Source organism: Peromyscus leucopus, chromosome 10 (assembly GCF_004664715.2).
Source record: "Peromyscus leucopus breed LL Stock chromosome 10, UCI_PerLeu_2.1, whole genome shotgun sequence".
Lineage (NCBI taxonomy): Eukaryota > Metazoa > Chordata > Mammalia > Rodentia > Cricetidae > Peromyscus > Peromyscus leucopus.
Genome location: NC_051071.1, coordinates 76355837 through 76368006, shown reverse-complemented (window position 1 = coordinate 76368006; position 12170 = coordinate 76355837). Strand labels below are relative to the sequence as shown.

The 12170-nt window shown below is 46.8% G+C and overlaps 1 protein-coding gene across 1 annotated transcript in view; it reads left to right on the top strand.

Annotated features, from left to right (window-relative positions):
• The first annotated feature begins 10361 nt into the window (after positions 1 to 10361).
• Positions 10362 to 12170, top strand: part of Ankrd17 (ankyrin repeat domain 17) — a 142630-nt gene continuing 140821 nt past the window's right edge. Inside the window, 4 exon segments of the mRNA XM_028881891.2 lie at positions 10362 to 10416; positions 10419 to 10451; positions 10454 to 10684; positions 10687 to 10826. Coding sequence (XP_028737724.1) covers positions 10377 to 10416; positions 10419 to 10451; positions 10454 to 10684; positions 10687 to 10826 — 444 coding nt within the window. The 5' untranslated portion in view covers positions 10362 to 10376.

The following is a 12170-nucleotide window of genomic DNA, read 5'->3' as shown; positions in this document are numbered from 1 at the left end:
AGCACGGTCATCTGCCTGATCTGGCTATAAAATTTGTCTGAAATAAACTGACATATGTATCACACATTCGTTATATATTATAGATGACAGTTCCACAAAATGATTTAAAAAATAATTACATTTATTGTTGTTTTTGAATCCCATTAAATACAGCAGTGGACTTCGTTGTTGTTCTTGTTGTTAAAAAACAGAAAAAAAAAAAACAACTATGCAAAGGCCTTTATGAAAATGTCCACAGTGGCTATATCTGATTGATATTCTTGTGTGTATGCCTTTTGTATTTTGTTAGTTTGTTTTGTTTTTTGAGACAGGGTCTCTCTGTATAGCTCTGGCTGTCCTGGAACTCAGATTCACCTGCCTCTGCTTCCCAAGTCCTGAGATTAAAGGCGTGCACCACCACTACCTGGCCACCTTTTATATTTCTTAATGCTCTATAACGAATGTATGTTGGTTTTTGTTGTTGTTCAGATTTGAATCACATGGGCATTGGAGGCAGGAAGATTGGCCTATGCCACAGTATAGGTGAAAAGGTCGTCAAACTAAAGCAGTGGCTGTAAGAACCAAAGGGTAACTAAATACAGGGACTTGGTGGTCTTGGTGAAGATTACCATTGTTGTGTTGAAACACCACGACTGAAGAAACCTAGGGAGGAAAGCGTTTATTTGGCTTACACTGCCACAGCAAGATTAGTCACTGAGGAAATCAGGACAGGAACTCAAGCAGGGCAGAAACCTGGAGGCAGGAGCTGATGCAGAAGCCATGGAGGACTGCTACTTTCTGGCTTGCTTCCCATTGCTTGCTCAGCCTGCTTTCTTAGAGAATCCAAGACCACTAGCTTAGGGATGATCCTACCCACCATGGGCTTGGCCATCCCCCATCAATCACTAATTAAGAAAATGCCCCACAGACTTGTCCTACACGGTTGTTGTTTTTTTAAATTTATTTATTGATTCTTTGTGGATTTCACATTATGCATCCCGATCCCACTTATCTTCCCATCCCTTCGCTTCAGCCCTCTGCCAGTGCAATCTTCTACCCCCAAAACAAAATTTAAAAACCAAAAACCCAAAACCAAACCAACCAAACAAAAACAAAAACAAAAAACAAACAAACAAAAAAAAAAAAAAAGAAGAAGAAGAAGAAGAAGAATCTCATCATGGAAGCTGTAGTGTGGCCTGAACGCTGAGTCACACAGTTTGCCTTTCAGTCCATTCATCTTTACTTGTAAGTGCTCATTGCTATGAGTCATTGGTCTGGTTCGAAGCCTCTGGCTTTTCCTACACTATTGATAATGTGCTCTCTCTGGGGCTCCTCTTGAATATCCTGTTGTTGTCCTGTGTCCTGGAGATCCTGAAGTTTTGGATCAGCAGGTTCGTCCTTTTCACAAGCTCCAACAGTTAGTTCATCGATGCGGTGGACGTTGGAGTGGGCCAACTCATAGCCCTGGTTCTGGGCCTGGGTAATAACTGGATTGGTCAGCCTGCCAGCTCTCCCTCATCATCACCACCTGGGTGAGCTCTCCAGCACTGCCTCAGCTAGCTCACCCAATGCAGTCTGCAGCATGGGGCGGGGCCAGTTCTCCTGCTCTCAGGTTCTCAGATCCAGGTCACTTACCCTCACACCACCAGGGCCAGCTCTGCTATTTGTCCACCCCACCCCCCAAATGCTGCAGAGGATATGGGGGGAAGGGGAGGTAGGGAGTCAGCTCTCCAGCTCTCATGCACTCAGGGTGCCCCAGCAACAGGATCAGCTCTAGTGTGCTGTTGGGGAGGGGGTGCAGGGCCCGCACTCTTGTGTGCCTACAGCCAGATCTTATGAAGGCATTTTTTTCAATTGAGGTTCCCGCCTTTCAGGTGACTCTAAATTGTGTCAAGTTGACATAAAATGAGTCATGATAATTGACTACTTGTCAACTTGACACACATATCTACCACTGTTAAGCCATGATCATTCCATTCTTGTTTATCCCTAAGAGCACCTATTAATATCAACATCACAACATGAAACATTTTACAAACTTAAACAGTTCCACAGTTTTTTACAAATTCAGACACTTTAAAAATCCAAAGTTTCTTTTAAAACTTAAAAATCTCTTTTAAAATTCAGTTTCTTGGCTGTGGACTCCTATAACATAAAAAAACAAAAAACAAAAACAAAACAAACAAACAAACAAACAAACAAAAAAACAACAAAAAAAACCCATACTTTTGTGCTTCAAGGGGGAAGAACCAGATCACAGTCACAATGTGAACAAAGCAAAGCCAAACTCCCAAAGTGCAAACGACTCAACGTCCAATTGCCTGGGATTCCCTCAGGATCTTCTGGACTCCTCCAAAGGGCTTGGGTCCCTTCTCCGGCTCTGCCCTCTGCAGCACACGCAGCTCATCTCCTAGGCTCTGCTCCACTGCTGCTGTCCTGGGTTGTCACCCCATGCTACAGCTGGGGTCCTCTGCTACCACTGGGCTACACTCTCACCAATAGCCTCTCCTGGGCTCTCTTCATGGTGCCAGGCCTCAACTTCTCTGCACGACCCCTTCAATCCCAGCTCTTCAACTGCTACTGAGGCTGCACCTTCACCAATGGCCTCTCACAGTGCCAAACCTCACCTGCACTCCATGACCCCTTCATGCCTTCAAAACCAGTACCACCTGGGTGATTCTTACACTGCCAAGTTCAGCCGCCAGGATGAGGCACAACATTGGCCACCTCTGGAACACAGCTTTGGTTTGCTCTCAGGAAACACTTCCCAGAAGGTTTTGCCTCCGTGATGCTGGCCTCTGCTTAATCACTGCTCATTTCTCAACCCCAGGCAACCAGCAAAACAAAGTTTCGCTTTAGTAGTTCTGGCCTCTTGTTAATCACAGCACATTCTTCAGCCCCAGCTAACCAGAGCTGCAGATTCTTCACACATAAAGTCCCGAGAGTCTTTTCATCCCTCTCAAACTTCACAAGCCAGGCCTTCTTTGTCTGCGTTGCTCTCAACATTTTTATCTTCCAAGCTCGCACAGAACAGCTCACAGAGCTCTCTACACTCGATGACTTTTCTAGCCCAAAGTTCCAAAGTCTGTTCACAATCCTCCCCCAAATCAACATGGTCAAGTCTGTCACAACAATATATCCCACTATTCTGGTACCAACTTCTGTCTTAGTTAAGGTTATTGTTGCTGTGATAAAACACCATGACCAAAGAAACTTGGGGAGGAGAGAGTTTATTTGGCTTACACTGCCACAGCAAGATTCATCATTGAAGGAAGTCAGGACAGGAACTCAAGCAGAAACCTGGAGGCAGGAGCTGATGCAGAAGCCATGGAGGGCTGCTACTTACTGGCTTGCTTCCATGGCTTGCTCAACCTGCTTTCTTGTAGAACCCAGGACTACCAGCCCAGGCCTGGTCACATTCACAATAGGCTTGGCCATCCCCCATCCATCACTAATTAAGAAAATGCCTTACAGGCAGATCTTATGAAGGCATTTTCTCCTTTGAGGTTCCCTCCTTTCAGATGACTCTAGTTTGTGTCAAGTTGATATAAAACTAACTAGGACAGGGGGATAGGACTTAGTAATCTTGAGTATATTTAGATTGGAGAAAAGTTCAGGAAATATTAGCTTACACATGTTAATGTCCATTGGTAGTTCTGGATCTTAATGGGGTTAGGAATAAAGGCTGTAGAATTATTAGCCTTAAACATGGTTAGGGGAACTGAAAATACAGGGAGAGGCAAAATAAAAATAGGGAAAAGGTCTGAACTTATGGGGAACTCCTGAAGTTTAAAAATCATGAAGAAGAAAGACCTATAAAACACTTAGTAAGAATGACTAGACAGATAAAATAATAGTCAAAAGTTTATGATGGGAAATAAGAAAATGGTCAATGAAGCTGGGGGGAAAAGAATCTTGTCTGCTTCCATTGATGTTGCTCTCGGTAAAAGAATCACGATTCATGATTCATTCCTGATCTTTTCTACATGTGCGGAGGCAAGTGAGTAGTATAATTACTAAATCTGTGAAGAATGTGTGATTTAAGCTGTTTTCTAATCACATAATCAGGCTGTCCAGAGATCAAATTCTCTTTCAGTCCTTCATGCTATCTTTCTCAAACATTGCTGGGAACTGTAGGTATAAGTTTTTCTTATTCTGGGAGGCAACCTGCTTCGTATTATCTCATATATATGTATAGGTGTCCACCTAACATGGACACCTTGAATTTCATTCAGTTCCTCTGCAAGAGCAGGATGTGCGCTTTACTTCTCCAGTCCTGTTTTCCTATTTCTATTAGTGATGAATAAGCAACATCAGACAACTTGGCAACTATTACTAATATGGTGATATTTTTGGCCTTCATTTGCATTCCTTTTTTTTTTTCTTCCCCAAACCTTTTGGAAATTAGGCAACACAAAGGAAATTCTCACACTGGGACTCCCTTGTAATAATAGACGGCTAATACCCAAAGCATCAGGTAAAGTTGGGACTCAAAATGTAATCTAACGCTGTGTGTGGTCGTGCATGTCTGGAATACCAGCACTTGGGTAGCTGAAGCAGGAGGCTCAGTGTAAGCACTGTAGCTCCAGTACAAAGGTATCCTCACAGTCTGGAGCCAAGGAATACGGCAAAGTCACCCTAAGTGTAGGAACTTACAGCCCTGCTCCAAGTAAAGGTTTCCCCAGTGCAAGTGTAACAATTCTGCTCCAGCAGGCGGGGAGCAGGGTTCCCAGAGAAGTTGTTACAGCTCTGCTCCACTAGGAGAAAGTTTCCCCCAATGAAAGTGTGTTACAGTTCTGCTCTGCTCTGCTCAAATTGTTACAGCTGGGCTCCACTCTGGTGAAAATGTCACACTGCACAACAAAATCTCACTCAAGAGATTTATTGGGAAGGAAGAATGCAGAAGGATGGCTGCCTTTGGTGAGAAACAGCAGCAAACTGAACAGGGTACAGACCTTATAATGGGATTTCTTGGTTGGGGGGCGGGTTTCCAGGGTGGCTTGGGATTGGTGGAATTTTGTGGTCTGATTCTGGGGCAAGTTCAGGGATTGGTAGGATTCTGTGCTCAGGGATTGATGGATTTTCGTGCTCAGAGATCTCAGGAATTGGTGAGATTCTGTGCTCAGGGATTGGTGAAATTTTGCAGCCTGACTCTGGGGCAAGCTCAGGGATTGGTGGGATTTCAATCCTTGATCCTGGGGTAAGTCAAGGTTAGGGTGTTTTTCCTTGGCCCAGGTCTCAGGTCTACTCAGGAGCAGGGTGTTTTTCCCTTGGCCCATTTTTACCCTACAATCAGGTGCTCAAGGACAGCCTCTACTACATTGCAAATTTGAGGCCAGCCTGGGCTACAAGACCCTGGCTCATAAAACACAACCAACCAACCCACCATCTTTCTTGATCAAATTAGGTATAGTTTCTCAAAGGAAGATGACGAAGTATCTTCATGGTGAGATACTGCAGTTTGGATATGGGTTGATTATCTTCTAGAGTAACATGTGTTGGTGTGATATTTGAATGAGTAGGCCCTAAGAGGAGGTATATAGGTCAGTCAAAGTTCTACCTTTTGAAGGGACTAAGAATATTTTCACATGAGCAAGAGTAAACTGACCCCAGGAATAGCTCCTTTGTTTGAAGAAGTGATATCTTGCTCTCATGCTTGCTCCAACCATGATGCTGTTAAATATTCACCAGAGGCTCACCTAGTAAGAATACCCAGTCTTGGACTTTTCAGCTTCCAAATTGTAAGCTAAATAAACAGCTTAAAAAAAAAAGGCAGCCCACCTCCAGTATTTTATTTCTGTAATGAAAAAAATGCACTAGGATAGAGAGGAGCAATCCTTGTTAACTGTGGTAGTTCGAATGTAATTGGCCCCCATAATCTCATAGGGAGTGGCAATGTTAGGAGGTGTGGCCTTGTTGGAGTGGGTATGGCCTTGTTGGAGGAAGTGTGTCACTATGGGGGCGGGCTTTGCAGTTTCCTATGCTCAGGATATTGCCCAGTGTCTCAGTCGACTTCCTGTTGCCTGCAGATTTAAGTATCTCAGCTACTACTCCAGCACCACATCTGCCTGCACACTGCAATGATGATAACGGACTGAACCTCTGAAACTGTAAGCGAGCCACCCCAATTAAATGTTTTATTTTATAAGAGTTGCTACAGTCATAATGTTTCTTACAGCAATAGAAACCCTAAGACATTAACATTCTCTAAAATGAATCTATGCTCTCCAGAAAACTACATGAACCCAGGACGCTACAAATGAAGAGTTTATCTAAAGTAGCTTAGGTATAATAGCTGGGCAGAGAGGCAGACTTTGTGTTCACTTAAAAAAGGCAATGTTTTTTAAAGGACAGTGTCTGGACTCTGACTCTATTACTCTTACCTGCTCCCAGTGTTTTCACTGCTGGGTAAATGGGCTTACTCTACACTGTTTCAAAGGTGACCAGCAGCAATGGCAACTTTAGCAAACATTTTACTGTTGACTTCCAAACCATGGTGCGGCTCCTATGCCTGTGTCTTTGTGGGAGGGAGACAAAAGAATCACATAACTGACAGCCTCCTCAGGTAGACAAAAGGCATTTCCTGAAAAATTGGGTAAAAATTAAATAAAACCAACAACTGTTCACTAAATCCTAATCTTTGGATGTTCTTTCTATACATAAAAATTTCAAAAATATCATAGTCCAAGACACCTGAAATACTGTCTTCTCAGATGAAAGACACACCAAAGTTTTGCTCAATTACTGCATCTTAAACACTGGGGGGAGGTTGTGTGGGATGGGTTTCAAGGCTGAGGGCACACTGAACTAGCAGATCAGGTTCACAGTCCTTGTCTTAGTGGTCTTGTTTCCTCTCTGGAAAGCAATTTGTCCACAGAGTGTGTTAGAACTAAACAATCAGGACTTTAGAAGATTCGGTATTTCAGTTAGCACAATTCTGGTGAAATTTTAGTTGGCAGCTGATCATTTTGATGTTTTGGTGAATGTGGTTTAGAAGCCAAAAGCAGAGATAATTTACTAATCCGATGCCTTGTGTTCCTACATGTATTGCATGTAGCCAGCAGTCTACCTAAGTTAATAAGCTATTACCCTGGCACTGTATCTGGAAGTGTAGGGGTGGAGGGTTGAAGATAGGGGGAAAAAAGTATCACTGGAAAAGCCTGGCCCAATCATTTCATGCATCTCTTGATGAACATACACACACTGCTCACAACATCTGACAAATAAGCTCTAGTGTGGAACCACCACTGACGTGAGATTTGAGGGCAAGGAGACAGATAACTCAGCTGCATTATCTCTAAATTTATTTCCTAGTTGAAAGTTTTGGAGGCAAAGGCCAAACAGAAATACTTAGCTCTATGTTTGGCCGACTGAAGAGTAGACATTGCATTGCAACACATTGCTTGTCATCGACCAACCCAATACCTATCTAACATATTGTTTTCTTAGCAGTACTCCATTCCTGATACATATTTTCTGTATTATGGTTAATTTTAGTTCCTAATACATAAACATTCTCAAACCTCAAGTTTCTTTACTAGAAGTACAAAAAAGGGTGTTTCTAACTGGGGTGGCCCTCTTGTTACAATAGTGCTTCTAGAGCTATTCAAACTTTCTCTTCCGATTCTGAGATCAGCAGCAATATGGTTTCAAGGTTACACACTCACCAGTATCAGGATAGCGGAACATAAGCTCAGTAGGACTCCATCAAACCTGAAAATGAGCATATTGCTGCCATTCGTACCTTTTCTAGAACCCCATCACTTGGACATAAGAACATGAAGAAAACATGAGATTTAGTTTATCTGTGTGCCCAGGGAGAAATTAATGGCCAGCCGGTATTGCCTACACAGCTACCAAAGGGAGAAAATATAAAAACATATATATATATTAAATACAAAAACTATTTAAAAATAGATAAAAGCCATGCCAGGGGACCTGAGTATTGTCATAGTTTGGCCTTATCTGACAAGTCCCAACAAGATCATCATCTCATTTCTAAGCAATAAAGCAAGATTTTCTTCCCAAGTAATAAAACTGCATTAGAGAGCAATGTTGATAGCAGGACAGATACAGCATACTACCAAGAGTTGATGAGTAAATTGATAGCAAAAAAGGACACCAGATCTAATAATTTTTAAAAGAAAATCCCCGTGAAAGAATGAAACTGGGTAAAAGTTACAAAAAAGAGCCACAATTTGTGAAGGACTAAAATCAGAAAAAAGAGGGTGGGGGGACTGGAACTGGAATATAGTTGGAGAGTTGACCTTGCGAAATGGCAAGGAGTTCTGTCATTCTCTCAGCACTGACAAAAGATCAGCACATTTCTAGCATCTGGGAAATGGAAGGAATTTGGAGTCAGTGGCCTTAGTCTTCTTGTGAAATGTGAAGTCAGTCATATAATGCAATGGGGCTGGGATTTAAAGATTGCAAAAGGTATTCAAGTGGAAAGTGAGTCAAAGGTGCTGCAGAATATATAAAATGGACAAGATCCAGCCCAAACCATACAACCTAAGATTGTGAGATACCTAATAGTTTTTTTTTTTTTCTGCACCAGAATTGAACAGTGGAAAGTAACAGGCTGATGGTTAGCATGTTGTATGTATATTTACACAGCACCCACTATCCAGAGCAGCCCCTGGAAACAGAACTCGATTTCACAGACTACGCACATAGTAGGCACATGATGAGTTTTTGCTTGAATGAATTGATTTAGTCATCCCCAATTCTTCCCGTGGTACTCAGTAGAGTACTGGCAACTGCCCACATTTCATATGGTATGCTAGTGCTAAAAAGAAGAAAATGAAAAAAAAAAATCAGGCACTCAGCTAAACTTAGCAATCTTAAAATGGCAACTTTGTCAGTTGAGGCATTCATTTTTTATCTCGTGCCAGTACATCTGTCTTTGATGTTTGCTTCCTTTTCCTTATGCCACTACTCGTACTAGACCAGAAATGGCTAATTCCGAGTTCAATAAGCTATATAAACACGACATGGTGGGTGTACAGACCTGTATCAACTCAGCACTTGGGAGGCAGAGTAAGGAAGAGCGCCAGTTCAAGGCTAGCCTGGGCTACACTGGAGCCTGATTCAAGAGGAAAGCAACATTTCAAACGGTCTGCATGTTTTTTTTTCAGGTACTTAAACTGAGCTCAGAATCCAGCCCGAGAGATGCATTCCATGCTGGCACAGCTCCCTAATTCACCTCTTCAGAACTCTATGGTCTTAACGACTCCGCTAAATTCCGATTACAAACGTGTAAAACTCAGGTTCAGGAAGTTTATGATCGAGACCAAACTCTGGCGAGGGAGCCGTCGTATAAAGTGAGGACATGACTGCTGCAAGATACAGTTGAGGGGACGCTCAGTTTCTTTTGAACCCGATAGGAGTCTCTCTCCTTACACGAAGTCACCTCTGAAGATCCCAAGCCCTCGGAAGAAAATGGCCAGGCCAGGCAGGAAAGTCTGTCCAGGAGGTCGGTCCGGGGCGAGGTCCCACCTCCCGGATCTGGGAGCCGGGCCTCCCTCCCACTTAGCATAGCTGCTCCCCGAGCTTCCGCGCTCGCCCCTCATTCCGCCCGGGCCCAGATGCTCTCTATTCCGCAGCCTGGTGCTTCCCTGAAAACCACCCTCCTAACAACAACCCTCACGCGGGGCGGGGGGGGACAGACGACGACCCGACTCGCTCCGCGCCCGCCGAACCCGCACTTTGGACCGGGAAGCCGCGACCCGCGCGCGGCCACCGCGGCGCCGGCTGATGGCGTCACCGGCGCTTCCGCCTGCGGCTGCGTTCTCATCAGAAGCCAGGAAGGAAGGAAGGAGGGAGAGGGAGGGCGGGCTGCAGGGCTGTGTGTGTGTGCGTGCGGGGGGGAAGTAGCGAGGAGAAGACAAGCCAGCCAGCCCGGCGCTCGCCCGCCTGCCTGCCTGCCATCCCCGCTCAGACCCCGGTTTCTTCCCCGGCGGAAGCTACGCCAGGCACACTTCCCCCGGCGGCGGCTCCTTCGGGACGCTGGCTCGGCTTGCCCGGGGCACGGCGATTCGCGCTCCGCCTCGCCACCCTCCCACCCCTCCCCACACACCACACCAGATCGCCCTCCCGCTCCCTCCCTCCCTCTCTCCCTCTCTCCCTCCCTCCCATCGCCAAGCTCCCCGCCCTTAGTATCGCGAGACGAGGTGAGAGCTTGGCGGAGCGGCGGCGGCGGCGGCGGCGGCAGTAGAGGTGACCGAGGCGGTGGTGGTGGTGGCGGCGGCGGCGGCGGCGGCGGCAGCAGCAGCGGCGGCCCGGAGCGCTGTGTCGGCCCCGGCGCGGCCGAAGTCGCGGTAGAGCGGAGCGCCCCCCCCCCCACGCCCCTCCTCCGTCCGCGCCCCCCCCTCTCACCCCGTCCTCTTCCCGCGGGGATGGAGAAGGCGACGGTTCCGGCGGCGGCTGAGGGAGAAGGGAGCCCCCGGCGGCGGCGGCAGTGGCGGCCCCCCCACGGCGGCAGCGGCGGCGGCGGCGGCGGAGGTCGGCGGCGGGGCTCGCTCGGCCTCGTCTCCTCGTGGGATGGTGCGAGTCTGCGACCTGCTCCTGAAGAAGAAGCCACCGCAGCAGCCTCTGCAGCTGCAGCAGCAGCAGCCACAGCAGCCGCAGCCACAGCCACAGCAGCAGCCGCCGCCGCAGCCGCCGCAGCACCACAAGGCCAAGCGGAACCGGACTTGCCGACCCCCAGCAGCAGCGAGAGCAGCAGCGACAGCGACAACAGCGGCGGCGGCGGCGGCGGAGGAGGAGGCGGCGGCGGCGGCGGCACCAGCAGCAACAACAGCGAGGAAGAGGAGGACGACGACGACGAGGAAGAGGAGGTTTCAGAGGCAAGGGCCTGGTTTCACCTCGAGGAGGGAGGAAGGGACCGTGGAGGGCCGGGGGTGGGTGGGAGGGGGGCTGGCGGCGGGGCCGGAGTTCTCTCTGGGTTTCGATCTGTCTTGGGGGGACCCGGGCTCTCGACGGCCCCCTTTCTTTGGCTCGGCCTGAGTCGTGAGGTGTGGGAATGTGGGGGAGGGTAACTGACACGTGGGGGTGGGAGGACCACAGAGTGCGGCGAGTTGGTGAGGAGCTGGTTCTCCTAGGATGCTTCGCACGGTTGCTGCGGGCGGAGGGGTGGCTGCGATTCCCGGGTTGCACGTTGGAGCAGGAGGGTGGTCTCCCCGGGGCCAGTAAGGCCACCTCATTCCCGGGGCGGGGGCGGAGCCAAGGCGGGAGGGGTAAGATAATAGGTAGGAGAGTCTCTGGGGGAACGATTGCGAGCTTGGTAGTTTTCTGTCAGTGTAAGGTGGAGGAGAGCAGTTCTGGAGGGGTGGTGAGGTTGTTGTAATGGACTCGGAGCTAAGTATTTGTGTCTGGGAGAGACACGTGAGAAGCTGTACTTTTCCATACTGTTTTGCTGCAGGGCTTTTTTCTTTCTTCTTCTTAATAAACTGTTGTGGCTTCTGAAGTAATCTTACCTTCCTCGATTTATGAACGATTTTGGATGAACCGATCTTATATCCGTATGCATTTACAAATAACTTAGTACATAAAAATTCTGCTTGATGCTCTACGTGTATACGTAAATACATCATCAGGCTCTCCCTTAGTAAGAAATAATTAAACCAGATCCCGCTTTTTTTTTTTTTTTTTTTTTTTTCCTTTTCAAATACACGAAGAAGAAGCGACTGCTTTGCACCTAGGCTTGGTTGTAGTGATTGGGGAGGCCTTATGATTTGTCCTAGTGATCTGGTTTCGTAACTGTTAATAGTTTTTTCCTGGGTCTACAGACAGGCGGCGTTGTAGGATCTTGTTCCTCAAAGAAGGCCTTTTAACCCAAAAGCTTAGTGAGCCATACTGATAGCCAACTAAAACTTAGCAGTTATTAACTCTGAAACTAACCCTCTTGTCAGTGCTCCGAAATGGAAGCTTTAAACATGTCAGCGTGGAGGAAGGCCACAGAGGAAAGCAGCTGTAAGAGTTGATTAAAACTTAGTTCTAAGAGCGAAGACTAATTTAATGAACCAGAACTACTACCTGCCACTTCCTTCCCCAGACATCGAGTCTGGTAGGAGCCTGCTCTTGAGATAATTTCTTTCTTTCTTTCTTTCTTTCTTCCCATCTAGGTTCTGTTTAAATAGAGAAACACCTTGGAAAGGGAATGAGATTCACCTGTTAGCAATAAGACCAAA